The sequence below is a fragment of the Glycine soja genome, chromosome 20 (assembly GCF_004193775.1).
Source record: "Glycine soja cultivar W05 chromosome 20, ASM419377v2, whole genome shotgun sequence".
Classification (NCBI taxonomy): Eukaryota; Viridiplantae; Streptophyta; class Magnoliopsida; order Fabales; family Fabaceae; genus Glycine; species Glycine soja.
In genome coordinates, this window is record NC_041021.1 from 1934000 (window position 1) to 1957846 (window position 23847).

Sequence of the window (23847 nt, forward strand, 5' to 3'; positions counted from 1 at the left end):
ATAACATTTTTAACACACACACGCACACACACACAACTCAACTGAGCCAACTCGATCTCGATCATCAGGTCAATCAAGGCCAAACCAAATCAAATGTATTTTGAATCCTTTATCTTAACCAAACTATCCAAGACATTGGCTCTGATCAACCGGTTCAGTTTGATTTTTATAACTAAGTTTGAATAGTAAAAAAAAATACTTTGAATGGTAAAAAAAACATTACACTTTAAAGATCAAAAACAAAAACATATTTTATAAAAACTAAAATATATATATATATATATATATTGCAAAGACATTTTTAAAAAAACTAAATTACTGATATCAAAATATATTTAACCTATTTCCTAGAGGATAGAAACGATTCCTTCCCATTCCAAGGCTTTGAGATGAAACTGAATGACTTGCAGTGAATAATTTATACTTACTAATAAAAAGAAATACCCTCGTTTGTTATACATATTTTACTAAATTATTATTTTTATTTTTAAATTTTTCTTACTTAATAATTACCTGCTACTCTCATTTTTAATTTTTTTAACTTTAATTTATTTTTATTTTTAATTAAAATAAATAGAAACACAAAATATCTTCACTGGTGAGAAATAACAATGATAAAGTTAAAATAACTTGAAAAGATAAGGAAACATTCAATGCTATTAAACATTTACCCTTCGTTTGGTTCTGTCGAAATAGCCAAGAAAGAAATATAAGAGCGTGAAAGTGTGATGAAATATCGTGCATCGATGGTTTGGTACGCAAGAATTACCAGGTAATTAAAAAAAATAAAGAGTAAATAAGTATTTTAGTCCATCACTTTTGATCCCTTTTATAAATTAGTCCCTATCAAAAAATAATCTTTATCTTTTCATTGTAAAATAGTCATTGACTTAAATTTAGAAGTGTTAGTGAGGTAAATTGTTGACAATTTTAGTGTCACACAGACTATCCAACGTGACAAATTATCTCAAATTATGATACGTAGACTGGACTTTGATATAAAATTTAAAAAGTTATCAAATATTTTTTTCTTCACTTACTTCTTCTTCCGCAAATTAGGGTTTTTAAAGCTTCTCTAATCTGACGGTAACAGAGATCGGAACATGGAACTCTCTATGCGGAAACCGGAATATCTCACTTCTCAGATCAGATCTATCCGACGTCGTTGCAGTTATAATGGCTCCATTCAGCGGCGATGAGATGACACCGTTTTTTGGCTTCCTTGGAGCCGTAGCTGCCCTCGTCTTCTCCTGTAATTCAATCCCTAATTTCTCAATTAGATCTATCCTCGTATTTTCTTGATCTCTTAAATTTCACTTTATCAGGAAATTTTAATGTTTGATGCGCAATTTGATCGCTGCTTGTAAAAGAAAGGTAAATTTATTGTAGGGGTGTCCCCTTTACAAATTATTTACGTAAAGGGGTCCCTTCTTTAACATTTAACGAAGGGGGTCTCTTCTTGGGGTGGTGCCACCAGCGAAATTAGCGGCATAGGCGTGCCGCCACTAACAGAAGCGAAAGCTGCTCCTGAACCCGCCAACAGAAATGGCGAGATACTCCTCCACGTAGGCAGCAATGCCGCCAGTGGCGAGACAGGTTAGGAGGTATCGCCATTTCTTCCAGCGGGATACTCCTCTCTGTAAATATTCTCTTTTTTATTTTTTTCCTTTTCTTTCCCTGGTCTTCTATGAATACCACAGCCAACTCTTTCTTTCTTCCTCTCCCCCTCTCATTGCTCCCTTGATTCATTCACCCAGTTTTTTTTTTCTGTCCTCTTTTCCTCTCAGAGGAGCCTCTGAGTCTGCTCAGGTACTTTCTCTCTCTAATATAACGCAAACTTTTGAAAGCTTCTGTCTTTGCTGAGATTTGAAATCTGACCTTAGGGTGTTTGGGTTTATTCCTGTGTGTGCAAGGTCTCAAATTTAAAGGCTTTTAACAAAAGGGTCTCTGTATTTGGTTATAACTCCCTAAATTCTTAGCTTTTGTGGGTTTCTTCAAATTCAAGGGAAAAAAGAAAACTTGGAATAAAGGGGTTTCTCTATTTGTATTGGTTAATGATTTTGTTATATTTGGTTTAATTTTGTTCAGATTTGCTAGCAACCTGGGGAAAAATAATGTATGAATATTGGATCTTTTGAGACAATTATAGATCCTGAGAGGCAATTCTAATTGGTCAATAAAAATGGATTTCAATGCTATTTCGTTTTTCTTTTTCCTTTGCTGAACCTATATCGCTGGAAGCAATGACAGAATACTCCCTGCTAGCCTGTCTCGCAGGCACCACTGGCGGCATTGCTGCCTACGTGGAGGAGTATCCCGCCATTTCTGTTGGCGGGTTCAGGAGCTCTCGCTTTTGTTCATGGGGGCACGCCTATGTTGCTAATTCCGCTGGCGACACCAACCCTAGAAGAGACCCCCTCCGTAAAATGTTAAAGAAGAGACCCCTTTACGTAAATAATTTGTAAAGGGGACCCCTTAAAGTAAATTTGCCTAAAAGAAACATATGTTATGATTGATGATTCAGTGGTTTTTTTGGAGCAATGGTTTTGTTGGATTCAATTAAGCTACTGCAAATCGTAGACTTAGTTTTACATATAAACTCAGGTTTTGTCTCATAGATCAATAGTCATTTCTCCCAATTATTGTTAGAATCTTCGTTGTTTCAATTCTTGAAATTGATTGGTAGAAGAACTATTGAATAGTTATGTATATAAAGAAAGAAAATGAAATTCTGAGCTTCTTCGATAATTTTTCATTTTCTGTAGATTTATCTTTAATATGAATTGTTTGAACTGATGAAGGAAGGTATGGGAGCTACCTATGGCACAACGAAGAGTGGCGTGGGCGTGGCTTCAATAGGTGTGATGAGATCGGAGTTGGTGATGAAGTCTATTGTCCCTGTTGTTATGGTCGGAGTTTTGGGTATTTATGGCCTTATTATTGTTGTTATTATCACTATTGGCATTAATTCCAAGGCCAAATCTTATTACCTCTTTGATGGTTAGGCGCAACTCTCCTCTGGTCTTGCTTGTGGGCTGGTTGGTCTTTCTGCTGGCATGGCTATTGGTATTGTTGGTGATGCTGGTGTTAGGTATAATTCTTCTGCCTTAGTATCTTATCTATGATTAAACTCGGTACTGATTTGATCTTATTCTGAAGTCTATAGATTTCACGGTGATACTTAATGCGATTGCTATGCTTTCAATCAATGAACATGTGAATCCTTGATGGAGTGTGTATTTTGTTGATAGTCTATGTGGCATTAGAATGGTCAACAATACATCTCATTAACGACGTTACTGTTACTTTTAAATTTAATGGTAAAAATTATTTTGCAAAACTTATGTAAAGATAGGAACTATTTTTTACATTCCTAACACATAGAGACTAATTTGCAAAATGAGTCAAAAATAAGAACCAAAATACCTATTTACTCAAAAATAAAACATAGCTCCCTCTAAAAAACAATTTCATATTAGATGAGCTGATTTACTTGTTCTCTCTCCTCTGCTTCAAGTCATTTGCACCCTAATAATAATAAAAAAAAATAAAAAAATATTTTATTTTTATTTTTTACTTATCAAGTCACTTTAATTTAAATATTTTTATTTTATTTTATTCTTCTTCAATCATATAATTTTATTTTTACTCTATTTTCACCTATTTTTCTTGTTTTTTTTATCTATTCACTTTCATTTTCTTTTTTTTTCTTTGCTATCAAATACACATTTACGAGAGAGAAAAATATAAATAATATAAGATTTATGATATTATAAGAAAAAAGAAATAAAAACAAATAAAAAACTTGGTAGAGTGTCCAAATGAAAAGGTATTAATTTAAGTATAGACTATAATTAGACATGAATCTACATTTAACCTTGTATAGTTCCCACTAACTTTTTTGTTTTTTTCTTATTTATGTAATACATATGTATAATTATTAATTATCTTTTTAATTTAAAATATAATAAAATAAGTCAATCTATTCATAATATAAATATTTTCCCCACAAATTTATTTCTAGTCTCACTTTTTTTATTCCATCAATTAAACATTTATATTATTATTTCTGTCGTTTTTAGATGTAAATTTTACATACTATATTTGTAACTAATAAAAAAAATTCTGTCATTCATTTTAAATTACCTTTCTTTTATCTTTTCACACATTTTAAATTTTATTAATTGTCTATTATTTTCAATCTACTTTTTTTCATCTTCATCTTCCAATTAAATTTTAAGAATTTTTTTCAATATAAATCATCAATAATTAAAAATAAGTTTAAATCATAATTGAATTATATATTTTTTATTATCATATTGATATAAAATATTTATTTACATTGTCGATAATTATTAAGAAAAGAATTTAACTAATTAGCTTTGATGAGTTCTTTCATTTAAAAAAAAAAAAAAGTTATCGGGAAGAGTCTCTACAGCTCTCTCTCCAATCTCTTTATTCGGCAAATTTCCCTAGAAGGGGTGCCTTTACAAAGTATTTCCCCAAAAGGGGTCGTTTTCAAAAATTTAACGTGGGGGGGTTGTTTTATACGTAATCTGCATGGGCTCTTTAGCAAACCGCCACATGCAATGGCGAGTTTGCTCCGTGAAAGCCACGTGGCCTGCAAACCGCCAGTGGTGATGGCAACTCAGGCGCAGTGCAAATCGCCAGTTTGTCTGGCGAGTCCGGTCACAGGTAAGTAAACCGCCAGTTTGACTGGCGGTTTTGCTTCTGCAGGTTTCCAGTTTCACTTTTCAGAGGGAGGTACATGGTTGCAGCTTTTCCGGAAGGCACGTTTTTCAGGTAAGGGAGTTGCAATTCCCACCAGCGAGTTAGGGCACAAGAATTAGCCACTCCTGGTGGCGATTTAGGGCCTATATATACCCTGAATTCATCTCAACGTTGCTGCGTGCCCAGATCTCAGTTTTTAAAATTGTGATTGTTTAGGAATTGCGCTTATTTGCTTCTTCAACGTTGCTGTGTACTTAAATTTAAGGGTTTTATATACGTGAAATTCATCTCAAGGTTGCTATGTACTGAGAATTTAGTTTTTAAAATTGTGAGTGTTTAGGAATTCTGTATAAAATTTTGTATTTGCTTGTTTAATTTTAAATATTTGAATGAGGCTATAATTTGTGTTATAATTTTTTTTCCAAAACTATGAGTGTTTGGGGATTTATGTGCATAAGGTTTGATATTTGAGGCTTAAAGATAAATCCTTTGTTTGAAATTTGGAGATGCCCTTGTTTTATTTTGCGCTCAACTTGACACAGTTACTATTCATGTTTGGTTTGCATTATTTTAAAATTTTCATAATAAATTCATTTATTGTGTTATTCACAAGGAGGAAAAAAGAAAACAATAATACTTACCATACAACAAATTTTAGTATTATTAATATAGGTTATGTCTGACTAGAATAAAAACGTGCATTTTGAAATTATGTTAAATTTAAACATACTACTTTATTTATAGGTTACTAAAGTTTTTTTAATAAAATAAATATGAAAACATGATCGGTGTAAATTATTTATATTATTAGTTAAAAAATAATACGTTCCATTTTTGAAAGTAAAAATGACATGTTCTTATATATATATATATACAAAAAATTATAATTGATAATACGTTCATTTTTTGGAAGTCAAAATAATATGTTTCATTTTCGAAATTAATAATTTGTGTTATAATTTTATGTAAGTAATTATTTATAGCAGTTTGAATGTATAGTTTTTATTAATTTTATAATTAAATTAGATTTATATTTTATTTTGTAGTTTTTATTAAGTAATCTTTAATTAGAAGTAGATTTTTGCTTTAAAGAAATTTTTTTAAGTTATTTATTTTATTTTTTAGTTTGCAGTAAAATAATTTGTATCATAATTTTTTTTATTAATTTTTAATTAAAACTAGATTTCAGCTTTCAAGTTATTTTTTTAAGTAATTTTTTTTATTTCTTAGTTTCAAGTAAAATAATTTGTATGATAATTTTTTTGAAGTAATTTTTAACTAAAAGTAAATTTCAGCTTTCAAGTAATTTTTTTAAGTAACTTTTTTTATTTCTTAGTTTCCAGTAAAATAATGTGCATGATAATTTTTTTAAGTAATTTTTAATTAAAAGTAGATTTCAGCTTTAAAGTAATTTTTTTGAAGATTTTTTTTTTATTTCTTAGTTTGCAGTAAAATAATTTGTATCGTAATTTTTTTAAGTAATTTTTAATTAAAAGTAGATTTCAACTTTAAAGTAATTTTTTTGAAGAATTTTTTTTATTTCTTAGTTTGCAGTAAAATAATTTGTATCGTAATTTTTTTAAGTAATTTTTAATTAAAACTAGATTTCAGCTTTCAAGTAATTTTTTTTAAGTAATTTTTTTTATTTGTTAGTTTGCAGTAAAATAATTTGTATTATAATTTTTTAAAGTAATTTTTAATTAAAACTAGATTTCAGCTTTGAATAATTTTTTTTAAGTAATTTTTCTTTATTTATTAGTTTGTAGTAAAATATATAGTATTATAAATTTTTTTATTTCTTATATTTATATTTTACTATTTTGAATTTATTATGAATAATTAATTAAAATATTGTTTTTGTAGGTACACGATGAATTCGGTTATAACCGTGTTGTATTTCAATGGAAGGGTATATGAAGATAATGATGATGTAATATTTGAAGGCAGTAAAAAAGCGATTCAGATTAAACGTGGAATTAGTTTCAATGCTTTGAAGAAAAAAATTGGAGACAAGGTAAAGTTAGAAAATAATGAAATTATTTCTGCTATTAGTTGTAGATTTTTAGTGTCAGGAAAATATATTGCCTTGCAAATTTGCGATGACGAAGACGTTGAAATGATGCTGGAAAGTTTTAAACAACAACAAGAAATGTCAGTTCTAGAATTGTACATAGAAAAGGATGTGGCTGGTGGTTCAATGTTTCATTCTGCAAATTCTCTTACATCATGTGGAAATTATGTATCTAATGATGACACACAACCGCCAACAAATATTAGCAATTTAAATCTTGACGAAGATGATGATCATGATGATGATGATTATCTTGTGTCTAACTCATACGTTGAAGATTCGTTAGACGAAGATGACAGTGTTGACGGTATATCAGATACAGACAATGAAGTCCCCGAGATGATTCCACCAGTAAGAATTGTTCACCCAGCAGAAGGTATGATTTTGTCTTAAAAAATACTTCAGTCAATATATTTATTATTTCACGACAATTGTATTTAATGCCAAATAAGTATGATTTGAATTTTTTTTGGACTATAAGGTGTACAAGGAATTCAGAATCCATTTTGGAATGATGCTTTGCATTATAATAATATCAACTGGAGCCATCCTGATGAGGAGGACATTTGTGGTTTGGAGATGCCATCCACTTTTAATGTTGGCCAAGAATTATATGTTGGCATGGAATTTGATAGTAAAGATGCGGTGAAGAATGCGGTCAAACAATATGTTATGAGGGTGCATCAAAGTTTCAAAGTGGTTGAAACCAAATGGGACAAGTATGTGGTTTGTTGCTTGAATAGAAATGCAGATTGTCCTTGCCCTTTCTACATGAGGGCAATTCTATCTAAAAAGACTGATTCATGGAAAGTCACTCAATGGGGTGGACCACACACATGTCTCAATATGACCATGACCCAAGATCACGAGAAACTTGATTCAGATTTAATTGCCACTTGTGTAGTAGGTACGTATTTTATGTTCATATTATGTTATTGTTTAGCCTTAATTGTCATTTAAATTTTGTTATTCTATTGACAGGCATGATCAGAGAAGATCCATCGATAAAAATTTCATTGATTCAAGAGAGGATTAACAGTCAATTTGCGTACAAGGTGTCGTACAAAAAAGCTTGGTTGGCGAAACAGAAAGCCATTGCTATTGAATATGGCGATTGGGATGAGTCATATGCGAAACTTTCGTCGTGGCTAACACACATGCAAAATCATTCTCCAGGATCGTATTTTCAAATATTACATGACGATTTTATCATTGGAAATACGGTTAGTCGCGAACACCGCCAATTTCATAGAGTTTTCTGGACTTTTGGCCAATGTAAAGAGGCTTTCAAGTACTGTAAGCCAATCATACAAGTTGACGGCACACATTTGTATGGCAAATACCGTGGGACCCTCTTAATGGCCACATCACAAGATGGAAATGGGGGTGTCCTTCCTCTAGCATTCGCCGTGGTCGAAGGTGAGACGTTGACAGCGTGGTCATGGTTTTTGGCACACTTGCGTGAACATGTCACAGATAAAAATGGTATTTGTCTTATATCTGATCGACACGCGAGTATAAAGTCCGCTGTCGCTAACGAAGCACTTGGCTGGCAACCTCCCCACGGTTACCATGTCTACTGCGTGCGACACATAGCAAGCAACTTCAATCGAAAATTCAATAATGCCAAACAAAAAGACATGTTGAAGAAATTGGGTAAGATTTCATATTTGATGGTCACATTTATTTTACTTTCATTTATACTTAAAATTGTTATTCATAACTAATTTTATGCAGCCTACACTCCTTGCAAGCACATTTTTGATCAAAATTTAGAAAAATTTCGTGAACTGAGTCCAGCCATAGCAACATGGATTGATCGCATCTCAAAGGAAAAATGGACGATGGCTTACGATAGAGAAGGACGTCGATATGGCCACATGACAACAAACCTCTCAGAATGTATCAATAAGGTTTTAAAGGATTGTCGCAACATTCCCATAACAGCATTGGTGAAATCAACGTACAGTAGGTGTCGAAAGTACTTTGTTGAGCGTGGCCGCCAAGCCCAAAGACAGTTAAATGAAGGCCAAGTATATTGTTCAAAGCTTGTTAAAGAACTGAGGAAAAATCAAGAACAAGCTTGTACGCACATCGTTCGCGTATATGATATCCACTCCACAAGGTTTGAAGTAGAGGAGAGCTTCAACCCTATAACGCAACGTGGCGGACAAAAGTGGGCAGTAAACTTGAATGGTCGTCATTGTCAATGCGGAAGGTATTCTGCGCTTCACTATCCATGTTCACACATTATTGCAGCTTGTGGTTATGTGAGCATGAACTACTACCAATACATAGATGTTGTTTATACAAACGAGCACATCTCAAAAGCTTACTCCGCACAATGGTGGCCTCTTGGGAATGAAGCGGCTATTCCTCCTTCTGATGACGCATGGACACTTATCCCTGACCCAACAACAATTCGTGCGAAAGGTCGGCCAAAATCAACAAGGATAAGAAATGAGATGGATTGGGTCGAACCATCTGAGCACCGAACAAAATGCAGTAGATGTGGAGCCGAAGGGCATAACAGGCGTCGCTGTCCAATGCAATCTGAGCGTGGGAGTTGTTCAAATCCTTGATTTATGTATGTTAGTCTCGTGACTTGTATTTGTTTCCTTTTTGTTCAATGTATTTTATTTTTGGGGTTCAATGAATTCAGTAGTTAAAAACATTTTGCCTTTTGTACATGAGTTATTTGTGGGGTTCAATGAATTCGTTAGTTATAACCATAAGCATACATGACTTATTTTGTGGGGTTCAATGAATTCGTTAGTTAAAACCATAAGCATACATGACTTATTTTGTGGGGTTCAATGAATTCGTTAGTTAAAACCATAAGCATACATGACTTATTTTGTGGGGTTCAATGAATTCGTTAGTTAAAATCATAAGCATACATGACTTATTTTGTGGGGTTCAATGAATTCGTTAGTTAAAACCATAAGCATACATGACTTATTTTGATTTATCTACTTTAATTTTTCTTTATGATTTTATTTATTATTCTAGTTTGATGCGCGACAAAAAAATAGTCATTATGATTACTTAACCCATAACCCTTAAACCTAACTCACAAACCCTAAATCCTAAAACTAACATATAATCCCTGAACCCCACTCATAAACCCTAACTCCTAAAACTAACCCATAACCCCTGAACCCCACTCATAAACCCTAACTCATAAATCTAACCCATAACCCCTAAACCCCACTCATAAACCCTAAGTCCTAAAACTAACCCATAACCCCTGAACCCCACTCATAAACCCTAACTCATAAATCTAACCCATAACCCCTAAACCCCACTCATAAACCCTAACTCATAAAACAAACCCATAACCCCTAAACCCCACTCATAAAACTAACCCATAACCCCTGAACCCCACTCATAAACCCTAACTCATAAAACTAACCCATAACCCATGAACCCCACTCACAAACCCTAAGTCCTAAAACTAACCCACAACCCCTAAACCCCACTCATAAACCCTAACTCATAAAACTAACCCATAACCCCTGAACCCCACTCATAAACCCTAAGTCATAAAACTAACCCATAACCCCTGAACCCCACTCATAAACCCTAACTCATAAAACTAACCCATAACCCCTGAACCCCACTCATAAACCCTAAGTCATAGAACTAACCCATAACCCCTGAACCCCACTCATAAACCCTAAGTCCTAAACCTAACTCATAACCCCTAAACCCCACTCACAAACCCTAAGTCCTAACCCTAAACCTAACTCACAAACCCTAAGTCCTAAACTAACTAATAAACACTAACCCTAAACCTACCTCATAAACCATAAGTACTAAAACTAACTCATAAACCCTAAACATATCTCATAACCGCTAAACCCTAAGTCCTAAACTAACTAATAAACCCTACCCCTAAACCATACCCCTAACACCAACTCATAAAACTAAACCCTAAACTCTAACCCTAACTCATAAACCTTAACACTAACTCATAACACTAAACCCTAAGTCCTTAGACTAACTCATAACCCTAAAACTAACTCATAACCCTAAACCCTACGTGCTAAGACTAACTCATAACCCTAACCAATAACTCATCAACCCTAACCCTAACTCATAACTCCTAAACAGTAAACTTACTTTAATTTTTCATTTAGAAGTTGAAAATGGTGTTTGTCGTTAGTTAGTACCATTACTTATTTTCATTTGTCTACTTTAATTTTTCTTTACGAGTTTATTTATTATTCTAGTTTGATGCGCAACATAAAAATAGTCATTATGGTGTCCGCGATCGTGATTCCATAACAAATAGTCATTAAAAACGAAATTCCATAACACATTCCATAACAAGTACTATGAGATACCATAAATTAAGTTTGAAATTCAAATTACAAAGATACAACACAAATTTTAAATAGAGACATAAAAATCAGTCATTATGGTGTCCGTGATGGCGTGAGCCTGTGCCACATGGTCGATCCCACCTTCGGGCTTCACGATCAGGATTTCTTCTTGCCCGCTGTCGCCGCCCTTGTTGCTCAGCCTCAGCAGAAAACTCGTGACGCAAATCAACACCTAATAAATCACCCATATCAGGTATTGCTCCGGGTACATTCCATTGCGGAGCTAATGGGGCATTAGGTGTTGCCATTGGGGCATCATGTTGCTGCGAAGGGGTCATGGTCGGCCATGAAAAATGAGGGTGTGTTTCCGCAACACCACCATACGAATGTGAGCTTGCAGACATATCAGTATCATGACCTTCAAAAGGATACTGATACATCTGCGAAGGATACTGAGAAAATGTTGGTGGCGTGTAGTACATTCCATGGCCACGCTGCTCCATTTGTTGGGAAAAATCTTCCGCTTGAACAATCTCCCTTCGTCTGTCAAAACCTCGAGTTTCCACACTGGATGGAAGCATGTCAAACTGTTGTGGCGGAAAGCGACGCTCTGATGCTGGACCATGTGCCACAGGCTCAGTGATCCTCTCTTGCTCTTCGGATAAAATCGTCAGCTTCTCCACATAAGGCACGAGATCATCCACTGTCCATGTGTTACGCCCTTGTGGTGACACCATATACTGCAAAGTCTCCGCAACTTCACCCTGCAATTATTAGGGTCAGCAAATTAATGTCGATGCTTTAAAAAAAATTGAAGTTAAATATTTAAAAATAAATAAATACCAATGTAGCTGTCTTTGCATTGTTTTGGTCGACAAACATCTTTGTTTTTCGCCTATACCAGACCATGTAATCTGAGTTAAAACTCAATAGGCCCTCCTGTCGAGGATAAACGTCGACCTTAAACTCAGATCGATTATGCCACTGACTGATAAATGGGGCCAACAGCTGGAACCAATTTTCATCCATTTTGCCTTTCAGCGTTAGCCCATGGATACTTTGTGGTTGCAAAGGAGGCTCCGGAATAGGTTGTTGCATTCCAAATTGTCGCAACACTCTATCGGGTTGGTGCCACTCTACAACATGGAAATAAATGAGTGGCACCACTGCGCACCACGCCACAGTACCAACCAAACAAATGGGAGGCAACATCGACAAAACAGTTGCTGTGTAAGGCTCCCACAAAAACTGCATACAATAAGACAATTGTTAGTTTTGACTTAAACATGACATTTTATTTATTATTTAACGAATACATAATGATCTTCTTACCTCATGTCGTTTCATGATATCCAATTTGCGACGGAAAACTATTAGATCATCATTGCCAATATGTTGGTTTCCACGTCGCAGCCACCTACAAAAAAATGAAATAATTACTGCCGACGCGTTACATTATTGATTATTTTCAAATGAATTTTTTTTTAAACAACTAACCTGTGCCCCAGTGGTTTATTTTCTAGTACAGGAGGAGTCCTCTTTGGGGCCAAAGTCGTGCAGCGTTCCCATGCCCATATTTGGATTAAGATGCACATACCTCCGATTGATTTAATTTTGTAATCGGTGGCGCTGCACATCTCTCTATATAAATAAGCAAGCACGGCAGGTCCCCATGCATACGTGCGGCACTGTTCAAAGTCCCGTAAAAATTGAAGGTACCTTAGGGAAACTTTACTGCTGCTTTTATCAACAAATAGAACACCTCCTATGAATCTGAGGATCCATGCACGGGTAAATCTTTGTAGATATTCTATGTTACCATCATGGATATTTATTTCTGAGAAATGGTGAGCGAGCCAACTTAATTTTACCACACTGCCTTGTAGTTCACCCTCCTGTGGTCTGACGCCCAACAATTCTTCACACAATTCGCCCCAATCAAGATTAGTCTGACCAATTAATGGTGCCCCATCAACAGGCAGACCTAATAATACAGAGACGTCTTGAAGAGTAATCGTACACTTTCCGCATCTCATGTGAAATGTATGGGTCTCGGGCCTCCATCTTTCAATTAAGGCAATAATTAATGACGAATTTATTTTGAGGTAGCCCATCTTCATTATCCAGTAAAAGCTAGATTGTCGAAGCAGAGGAATAATTTCCTCTGGTATCTCTTCTTGACCTTGATAAATGGGGACCGCTCGTCGAATATGCAATTTTCTGTCTGGTTCTCCATTCCAAACATGTTCTGAAACATGTTTGGGTTGCATCCATAGAACGTCTCCTTCTATTGGACCAGACTTAATTTGTATGCCTGATGAAGACGACGATGAAGATGCCATCGATACTGTAAAAAAAATATATTAAAAAAAATTGACAACAAAAATTTAACAACAAAAAAATTTATTTGACTTACAACAAATTAATTAAAATGTCACTAAATAACAAAATACATAAATTTGAATAACAAAATACAATACAAAATTAAAAATCTTTAAACTGAATAACATTAACATTCTAAAAAAATTATAAATTAAATTACATAAAAATAATTAAATACTAACTAAAATACTATACAAATAAAAAAATTAAAAATTTAAATAATACATAAATTTAAATAAATTACCAATTTATTTTCCGATTAATAAAATTAAAATTAAATTACATATATTAGACAAATAAATTTAAAAAATTCCAAAAAATACAATGGAAACAAAACTTTAAACAATATAAATATATATATATATATATATATATATATATATATATATATATATATATATATATTATTAACAACGTATCATATATTCCAAGAAAAATTAAAAAATATAAACCTAAATAATATCATACACATATATAAGACAAATAATACCATACTAATTTATAAAATCTAAACAAAATAATATCATCAAAAACTAACCTAAAGCACAATTAATACTAACTTAACATATGTATATTAACCTAACTAATATTCTTAAATTAATATTTATAAATTAACTAAAACTAACCTTATATATATATATATATATATATAACACAACTAATAACTTACAACTTACAAAAATCTAACCTAAATGACATTAATATCTCAACTACAATTAATTGAACATATATGTATATAACATAAAAGTATATACAAAACAACATAAAAATAAATTAACTTACCTCAAATACGTATTATGACAAGCAACCAAAAAGTGTAGGCCAAACAAGAACAAAAACTTCACCTACAATATACAAAAAATTTATCAATTATACTTAAACATATATCACAAAAAAAAAAAAAATTTCAGTTAAAACCATACTTACTAATAATACAAACGTAGCAACAGAAAAATAATATGGTTCACTGGAAGCAAAGAACAATGGCAACAGAAGCAAGAAGCAATGCAGTGCAGTGAAGAAAAACGAAGGATGGAAGCACCTGCTCCTGCATTGCTTTATAAAAAAAATTTTGAACAGCCAAATCGCCACCATTACTTGCGATTTGGCCTTCTGCGCATCCTGCACCACCCTGCAGCACCGTAGCTGCACCGCTACCCTAAGCTAGGTCTGAACCCAACCCGCTAGTCAAACTAGCGGTTTCCCAAAGCAACCACGGACTCGCCAAAGATACTGGCGATTTGCACTGCACACCTGAATTGCCAATACCACTGGCGGTTTGCAGGCCACGTGGGAGCAAACTCGCCATTGCATGTGGCGGTTTGCTAAAGAGCCCATGCAGATTACGTATAAAACAACCCCTCACGTTAAATTTTTGAAAACGACCCCTTTTGGGGAAATACTTTGTAAAGGCACCCCTTTTGGGAAAATTTGCCCTCTTTATTCTCTCTACTTTCTATTTCCTTTTCCATAATTTATTTTTCTCTCTACATTCTTTGTATGCTTCTGATTTTATTTTTTTTTTGTGCTGGAGAGGCAGGATGGGCAGAAGAGAATCCAAACACGTCTATCATCACTCAAACTTGTGGTGTTGTGAGGACAAAGTACCAACCAACAAAGGATGGCCCAATCTAATTGTAACATACCTATGACATTTTGTTGGCATGTTTCATCATCACCTCAGCATAAAAAAACAAAGAAAGTAAACCCCACCTTCGCATGCGATGACGTCATAAATTAATGGATTTATTTGGGCTAGTAATAATGACCAACCTATCTCTACATCCTAAACAACTGTAAGGCTATATAAGCTATTGCATGGTCTCAAATTACCATAACTCTAATCGATGCCCATATAACACATAAATAACAAATCATTTACTTTTTTCCATAAAATAATCGATTAGTCGAAATTATTAGCAAGTTGCAGACTTGCAGTGTCCCACTAATATGTTAACTTCTCAATCGTAAAGTCAGCTTGTGGCTTGTGGTCATGTGGTGTATTATTATCAAAGAGTGTAAAAAAGAGGGATATGTATGTCGGCCATAAATTAAACAACAACTAATTAAAAAAAAAAAAGTTGCTCTGGCGACAATATATTCTTAAAAACGAAAAAGAAAAACATCCATTTACTCTCCATTTCATAGAGACATAAGAGAATAAATTAAAAATGAATAAAATAAATAGTAAAATTTTATAAAAAAAAAAGTTATATTTTTACTATTTATTTTAATTTAAAAATTTTGTCTCGTCATTTTTTTTTCCTTTTTTCACTTTACCAAACATATTAGATATTTAGTTACATTATGGTTACTATATATTGGTTTGTTGTCTAGTGGTGGGTTTAACAAACTACAACACTCACTCATTGAGGCTCACACATAATGGAAGAAGCCTGGTTCATAATCCTAGTCTCTCTCTGTGTCTGCGTTCTCATAAGAGTCATATTATTATTCTTCCTTCACAAAAAAACCCTAGCCACCCCACCAGGCCCTCCTCACATCCCAATCATCACAAGCTTTCTATGGCTCAAAAAATCCTTCATAGAACTCGAGCCATTCCTCCGAACCCTCGCCGCCAAACACGGTCCTATCTTCACTCTCCGCATAGGATCACGCCCCGTCATATTCATCGCCAACAGAGCCCTGGCCCACCAAGCCCTAATCCAAAACGGTTCCATTTTCTCCGATCGCCCCAAGGCCCTCCCCGCCGCCAAAATCGTCAGCAGCAACCAACACAACATCAACTCCGCCCCCTACGGCGCCACCTGGCGCGCCCTACGCCGCAACCTCGCCTCCGAGATGCTCCACCCCTCACGCGTCATGTCCTTCTCCGGTACCCGCAAGTGGGTCCTACACACCCTCCTCACGCGCCTCAAATCAGATTCACAATCCAACGATTCAATAAAAGTCATTAACCACTTCCAATACTCCATGTTCTGCTTGCTTGTGTTTATGTGCTTCGGGGAAAGACTCGACGATGGGAAAGTCAGAGACATCGAGCGCGTGCAGCGACAAATGCTCCTGCGGTTTAGAAGGTTCAATGTCCTCAATTTCTGGCCCAGAGTCACGCGCGTTTTGTTCTTCAAACTATGGGAGGAGTTGCTGAGGGTTAGGAAGGAGCAAGAGGACGTGTTGGTTCCGCTTATCAGAGCCAGGAAGCAAAGGCGAGGCACTGAAGGTGGCGGATTAAGAGACGATGATGGCTTCGTTGTTTCCTATGTTGACACGTTGTTGGATTTGGAATTGCCTGAGGAGAAACGGAAGCTGAATGAAGAGGAACTCGTGACGTTGTGTAGCGAGTTTTTGAATGCGGGTACGGACACGACTTCGACGGCGTTGCAGTGGATAATGGCTAATTTGGTGAAGTACCCGCACGTGCAAGAGAGGGTGGTGGAGGAGATTAAGGAGGTGGTTGGTGAGAGAGTGAGAGAAGAGAGGGAGGTGAAAGAAGAAGATTTGCAGAAACTACCTTATCTGAAAGCTGTGATTTTGGAAGGGTTGAGGCGTCACCCACCTGGCCACTTTGTTTTGCCGCATGCTGTCACCGAGGACGTGGTTTTTAATGATTATTTGGTTCCTAAGAATGGGACAGTGAATTTCATGGTGGCGGAGATAGGGTGGGACCCTAAGGTTTGGGAAGATCCAATGGCGTTTAAGCCAGAGAGGTTTATGAATGATGAAGGGTTTGATTTTGATATAACTGGGAGTAAAGAGATTAAGATGATGCCCTTTGGTGCAGGGAGAAGAATTTGCCCTGGCTATAACTTGGCTTTGCTTCATTTGGAATACTTCGTGGCTAATTTGGTTTGGAATTTTGAGTGGAAGGTTCCTGAGGGAGGGGATGTGGATTTTTCGGAGAAACAGGAGTTTACTACTGTCATGAAAAATGCATTGCAGGTTCAGCTTTCTCCTAGGATATGATCTAGACTCTGTACCCCCATTTCATTTGTCTAATAACTTGCCTTCAATGATAGGTTGAAAAATCATTTTCTTTAAAATTATTATTATAAGATTTTCTTTAATGAGGACCTAGTAGGCTATATAGTACGTACACATCACGTGGTATTGAGAGAATTTGTGGCTCTTATCCAGTAAGACTTTACCACTGAGATATCACGACAGAGGAAGGTTGTGTATAGCAATAGCATAGTGTGAGATTTGTGCTTAGTGTTTACTGTTTGAGAAGTTATGTTTTGCATTGGTAAGTTGAGTTTCTTATAAGAATTTCACTGTGAAATCCATCTCAATCTCATTGCTTGCTTCCAAGCATGGGTAGATAGATCGTACAGTTAAAAAAGTATGACTCCACAGGATTAAAGAGTTGAACAAGGAGAACTCAAACGCTTTGCCCCTGTTGCAATGGTGTGTTTGATTTGGCATGATCATCCAAAATGAGGTTAAGTCTAAGGCTATTTTCTTCTTGCTTTTCTCTTGAAAGTAGAATGTTTCAAATATAAATCAAATTAAATATGCTTTTAACTAAACTTAAGTTTATAAAATTGACTTCAATGAAATTATACTTATAATTTTTAATGTAATCTAAACACATACAATATATTGTGAACGAGCGAATAAACTATTAAAAGAACGCACATGTTACACTCTTCGAACCATTGTTTTTAAATTTGGAGTGGTAAAACCATTAAAACACTAATTCCTGATTCAATGGTGGTTGTCAAACTGGGATTAATAAAAAATTAAATATTTTTTCAGATTCAAATGTAAACAACATTTACTTTGGCATTAATTAAAAGTTAGTTAATATCAGTGATTTTTCTAATCACATTTGAATTTTTTTCTGTCTTTAGAGTGCCATTTGTTATTTTTAAGGAGAGAGTGTCATTTGTTAAACTTATTTTTTTATTATTATTATCGTTGAACTTTACGTTAAAAATAAAATAATATTTTTGGAATAATATCATTAAATAGAATAAAAATAGTTAAAATTGAAACTAAAAATGCTATTAATTGAAACAAAAGGGCTGGATTAGTAAGGAAAAAATAACATAGCAGATGCATTGTGAAACTCTATTAGACCAACGTATAAGAGGCAATATACAAATATATAGTTTGATTAAAAAAAATACAAGATGGGTTTTGAAGACAAGCAACGAAACACAACTCACAAGCTTTTAGAAATCTAGTTACAATATTTGCAATGTCTACAAAGCAAACATAATTTTTGGTGGCCTGGTTTAGACAGGTTTTCACCGATTTTTCATCAGTTCACTGGCTTTTGTACTGATTCTTTAACACACCAGTTCCCTGATTTAGATTGACCAAACATAAGATTGTTTCACCACTTTCCTGGTTGAACTTGTCTGTCTAGTCTGGGTTTTAGAACACAACTTCAAACAACAAAGAGTTCCTCCATTTTCTCAAAATAGCACTACACAAAACAACTTGGATTGATCTTTAAAATTTATTATACCCAATTCTAGAATACTCCACGCTATGCAAGGTATGAGGGAGCGTCATCCATTGAAATAGTACGCTTGCCTAGGGAAACAAGTTGGTTTTGGATTTGAACCATGATCAACCTGTCACCAAGGCACAATAGTATCATTGTGCTGCTGTTAGGGCTCCCCCTCACAACTTGTACTGGACTTTCATTAATGAAAAATACATAAGTCAAATCGAGAAGCAATCACACCTTCCCAAATTCCACAATAAAGAATATGATGATTTCATCAGTTTTAATAAGGTTCAAACCCAAAAGGTTTCTTATACTGAAAAATCTAATATTTGTGCTACAATAAGATAATTGTTCAATTTTTCTCATAATTTTGATACTCAATTGTTATATTTGTTAAAACTTTAAATTAGTGGAATAACGTTGGAAAATATCTTCATAATTTAAAATTTGAAAAATTAAAGCAAAAGCATGTTGTAACCAATCATATCTTCTGAATTTAATTTACTCTTTGTGCTTGCTTGCTTTTATTACATTTCTTCTCCTTTTTTCAAAAATACTTTTGTTGTCTTATGCTGGTGTTTTGTTGTATTTTGCATTTTTTTTCTAATACAACATGATGAGAGCATTCCATAAAAAAAAGTTAAATTACTCATTTGGCCCATATAGTTTCATGATTCTTATCTTTTTAGTTTCTATAATTTGAAAGTGATTTTTTTTGTCTCTATAGTTTACATTTTAATTCTCTTTTAGTCCCATGTAGTTTAAAAGTCACTACTAAAAAAAGGACCATCTATACATCGGTTAAAAACCATTTTCTACGCCGGGCCATATACCGTCTTTGAATAAGGTGTCGTTGAATGTCGACAACAACTACGACGGTCATAACAGACCCATCTTTGTATGTTGATGAGACAACGTCAGTGTTGTTACACTAACCGTCGTAATATAAAACCATTCAACAACGGAGTTTAGCGTTATACCCGTCGTTGTTTGACTTTATTTCAACGTCGATGTCTATTTAACACCCATCGTTGTATGTGGGTCATTTGAAGTCGGTGAGTATATGTAGCTCGACCTAATAGAGCTACATACGACGACGGTGCATCAAAACAGCCGTCGTAGAATGCGACAATATAAAGACGGTGAACGTAATCACCATCGTAGTATGGCTGACATTCAAAGACGGGTATTCATATTGGCCGTCGTTGAATGATATTCCCTGTGACAAAAATTGGGTTAAACCATTCAAGCAAAAATCATAAATAACGAAATTTTTACCACAATAGCATGCGAATTCAAATGAACTACTTCCCAAATGCATGAACCACTATAAGCTTATAAAAAGAAATTAAAGAAATATAAATAACATGATTATATATATATATATATATATATATATATATATATATATATATATATAGTAACCTTCCATTTTGAACAACAAGCTGCCACCGAAACCTAATTTGTATGATGAAGTGTTGAGCAATCTAAACCTGTATGAGTCAGAGGTTAAAAACTGTGGCAGATGAGACTAACCAAAACATGCAAGTCTAAATGAAGCTAACACATAATATGAAGGTAAAATTACACTCAAAACATGCAAGTCTATTGTACCAAAAAAAGCTTTGTCCTTCACAGACACAAACACATATGTGCATGTATTACACCGAAAAGGAACGCAAAAGATTGGTAGTTTATCCAAACAACACATAGAAAAAAACATGACATCTTTTTAAATCATAGGAATCACAGATGAAACGGCAAGAGAGGAAAAGGGAAAGGTCATGATGTAGCCATACCAAAACCAAAACCATATGTAGCCATCAATGCCTTATTGACAAGAATTATTCCCACACACACACATAGAGAGAGATACATAGACATACACAGACACACACAAAGATATATATACACACACACACACACACACACAGATACACAGACACACACACTCAGTGTAAACTCAAAAAAATCTATAATCTAAGCATAAGACAAGTTTTTCCCAGGGAATTCCCACACAAGTCAATTAGGTTATAAACAATATGAAAATAATCAAATAAACGATGTAGTAGTAGTTAATGACCCATGCTATTTAGTACTGAATGACAATCTGCATTATCATTCCTTGAATTGGGTAAAGCACTAATGCTTGATGAAATTATAAACTATGTTCAGTCATTGCAGCGCCAAGTTGAGGTAAACCACTATTGGCCAATAACCATCTCAAATCATGGCCATAATGATAAGATTTTAGATTTGTTGCTCATTAAAAATTCCTTTTTGGTAGTTGCAGTTTCTGTGTATGAAGTTGGCTTTTGTTAACAACAGGCTGGATTGTAGTGTTGAGAGTCTAATGTCAAAAGATGTAAGCTTCAGGGCTCTAGACAATGGGTTTTCTTTTTGAACTAAAAAAGGAAACTAAAAATTATTGGTTTTTTTTCCTGAGTTGGGATTTGATGGCTTTTTGGTGATTTCAGATATTGCAATCAATTAATTCTTTGGCACACCCAATATTCCCGATAGATTCCTCAGCACCACCCTTTAATGGGCAACACCCTCACCCAAACCCAACAGTCCACAATAACATTCCTAATGGAACTATGACCCACAACTCAATGGACCCATTAGATAAAGGTTTGTGCCAAAACCTTGGCATGCATTTACCACACCTAAATGGTTTTAATGAAGGGGGTTCTCAGGTAATCAATTCCTCCTAGTTGTTTGTTTCTCTTATAAAAAACAGTGAAACAAAAAAAGGTGCCTTGTTTTTTTTTTAAAGTTACATGCACTTTTTCTAATTCTTCGTTTATCAAATGATTTTCAGTATGCAATACCAACAACAACCTATAAGAAAATTTTATAATTTTAATAATTTCTAAACGCACAATCAAAATTCATAACCAAAAAGTACCTTGTGACAACAATAGATTCAGGAGGTGGTTCAGTCCTTATGGTCTTCGATTTAGCCTTGTTGAGTAACTCTTCCAATTGATCTAAGTTCCTCTAAAAAATGTAACAAAATTAATTCAAACCCAGAGATAACTTTGCTCACTGCAATTTCAAATTTCTCAGTTCTGGAACCATCTATATTCATCATTTATTACTCTTTTGATCATATCCCCAATCATATAACAATATTTAATCCTTTGTTGTTAAGCACATTACTATTTATTTTCTTTAAATTTTTGAAGCTACAAAGTATAACATTTTTATGATGATATGTTAAAAATAAATTATGAGTCACTATATCAAAACAAAAAGAATGGTATCAAGTGAATAATAACTACAATTAATGACTCTAATTTGTTAGGACAAAGCTCAGAGATATTTCTTTCTTCATGCTGGTCTTCAAGCTGGAACCAGATATTATTACAAATGTGGGAATAGTTCTGTTCTAGCCTTAAGCCAAGAGCATTTGTTTTAGACTTTTCCAAAACCTAGTCCAAATAATTATCCAACTCAAATAGCAGCTCTTGGACTCTTATTTTCAGTTGAAGCTTAACCATAAGTCTCATACTATTCATCAAACCAAAAAAGTACACAACGCAAATAAAAAATACATTATTGAACAGTGTCATTGATGTATCAAGAAATAGTTTAGATGGGGCAAGACCAAAATTGTATCCAACCACTTGTGCATTTTTATAATTATAAGAATAACCCTTAATCAGTGTGAAGAAGAAAACTAGTACAGTAACAGATTTCTTTAGTCATTTGAATCCAACAGGTTATGCATATCTAATAATGGAGGAAAATAATCCAAACCACAAATGCATATCTAATAAATCCAACAAGTTATGCTAATCCTACACCAATCCAGATACCAAAAAGGTGAAACCAAAACAACCAAGAACATAAACTTCCTTAGTACTCTGACTATGAGAAAACATCTAAGACACTTGCAAATAAACTGGTGGGTAGCGTACGGGATAGAAATAACTGGTATACAGATTCTTGTCAAATGACTAAAGAAATAGTTCAGATGGGGCAAGACCAAAATTGTATCCAACCACTTGTGCATTTTTATAATTATAAGAATAACCCTTAATCAGTGTGAAGAAGAAAACTAGTACAGTAACATAAACAATGTGTGGAAAGGGAGCTTCATGTTATTCATGTGCATTAGAGCATGTTTGGAAACTAATTGGGATACCAATTGGGAAAGAGGATTTTTAGTTTATGTAATATTTAAAGGTACAACCACAAGCAATTCAAATACTAACAATTAAAAACAAAAGGGCATGATTTTCACTTATTTTGCTTCAAATCCTTTTCGCATATTCAAAGATGACATTGTCAGGGCAAGTCGATAATCACATTTTAACACTCTTACTTAAGTAAACCCTTAATACTATAACATATTCAAGCATTACCAAAGAAGAACTCAAAAACATCGACATCCTTACCTTCACGAACACTCGCAAGGTGGCGACACCACTCAAAAGGGCAGGACTTTGGCTACATGGCAGTGGTGGGAACAACAACTAGGGAGTCGACTTCGGCTTCCTTTTGCGGAGGTCAGGGAAACACAATGTGAGGGTGGTGGGACGGAGTCAACGGCGGGATGAGTTCAGGCAACAACTAGGTTTTTGGAGGGTACGAGGGTGTTCAATTACCACACAACAGGAGTATATAAAGTACAACATTAACGATAGTGTATGAATAACACCGTCTTTGTAGCTGACTATTTCTACGACGGTGTCTATAAATGCACCGTCTTAGATAAGTTCCACCAAAGCTACAAAGACGGGGTTACGACGAAATGCACCACATAAAAAACTTATATATTTATGTAAATGCCACCGCGTACACTACTACGTCGGGTTATATACGACCGACGTAGAATGTGCGTCGTAAAATACGATTTTTTTAGTAGAGTGTTCTTTTTAGTCCTGATAATTTGTATTTTAATTCTC

General features: G+C 34.4%; 2 protein-coding genes across 8 annotated transcripts; both read left to right on the top strand.

Moving 5' to 3' along the window:
- Positions 1-1508: 1508 nt before the first annotated feature.
- LOC114403216 (V-type proton ATPase 16 kDa proteolipid subunit-like) lies at positions 1509-15408 on the top strand. 7 transcript variants are annotated; one of them, XM_028366031.1, is made up of 4 exons: positions 1509-1809; positions 2802-2909; positions 3006-3091; positions 15049-15408. In XM_028366031.1, exons 1-4 carry the CDS (start codon positions 1576-1578, stop codon positions 15107-15109), a joined length of 489 nt encoding a protein of 162 aa, XP_028221832.1. In that variant the 5' UTR covers positions 1509-1575; the 3' UTR covers positions 15110-15408. The 7 variants fall into 7 exon arrangements, 3 of the variants coding, with proteins under 3 accessions (XP_028221832.1, XP_028221831.1, XP_028221833.1); XM_028366030.1 differs by having other exon boundaries at positions 1517-1809; positions 15053-15408; XR_003664623.1 differs by having other exon boundaries at positions 1525-1809; positions 2802-2922; positions 15047-15408.
- A 453-nt stretch (positions 15409-15861) lies between these two features.
- On the top strand, positions 15862-17870 carry LOC114403215 (cytochrome P450 89A2-like). Its single transcript, XM_028366029.1, has one exon. It carries the CDS (start codon positions 15898-15900, stop codon positions 17434-17436), a length of 1539 nt encoding a protein of 512 aa, XP_028221830.1. The 5' UTR covers positions 15862-15897; the 3' UTR covers positions 17437-17870.
- Positions 17871-23847: the final 5977 nt, after the last annotated feature.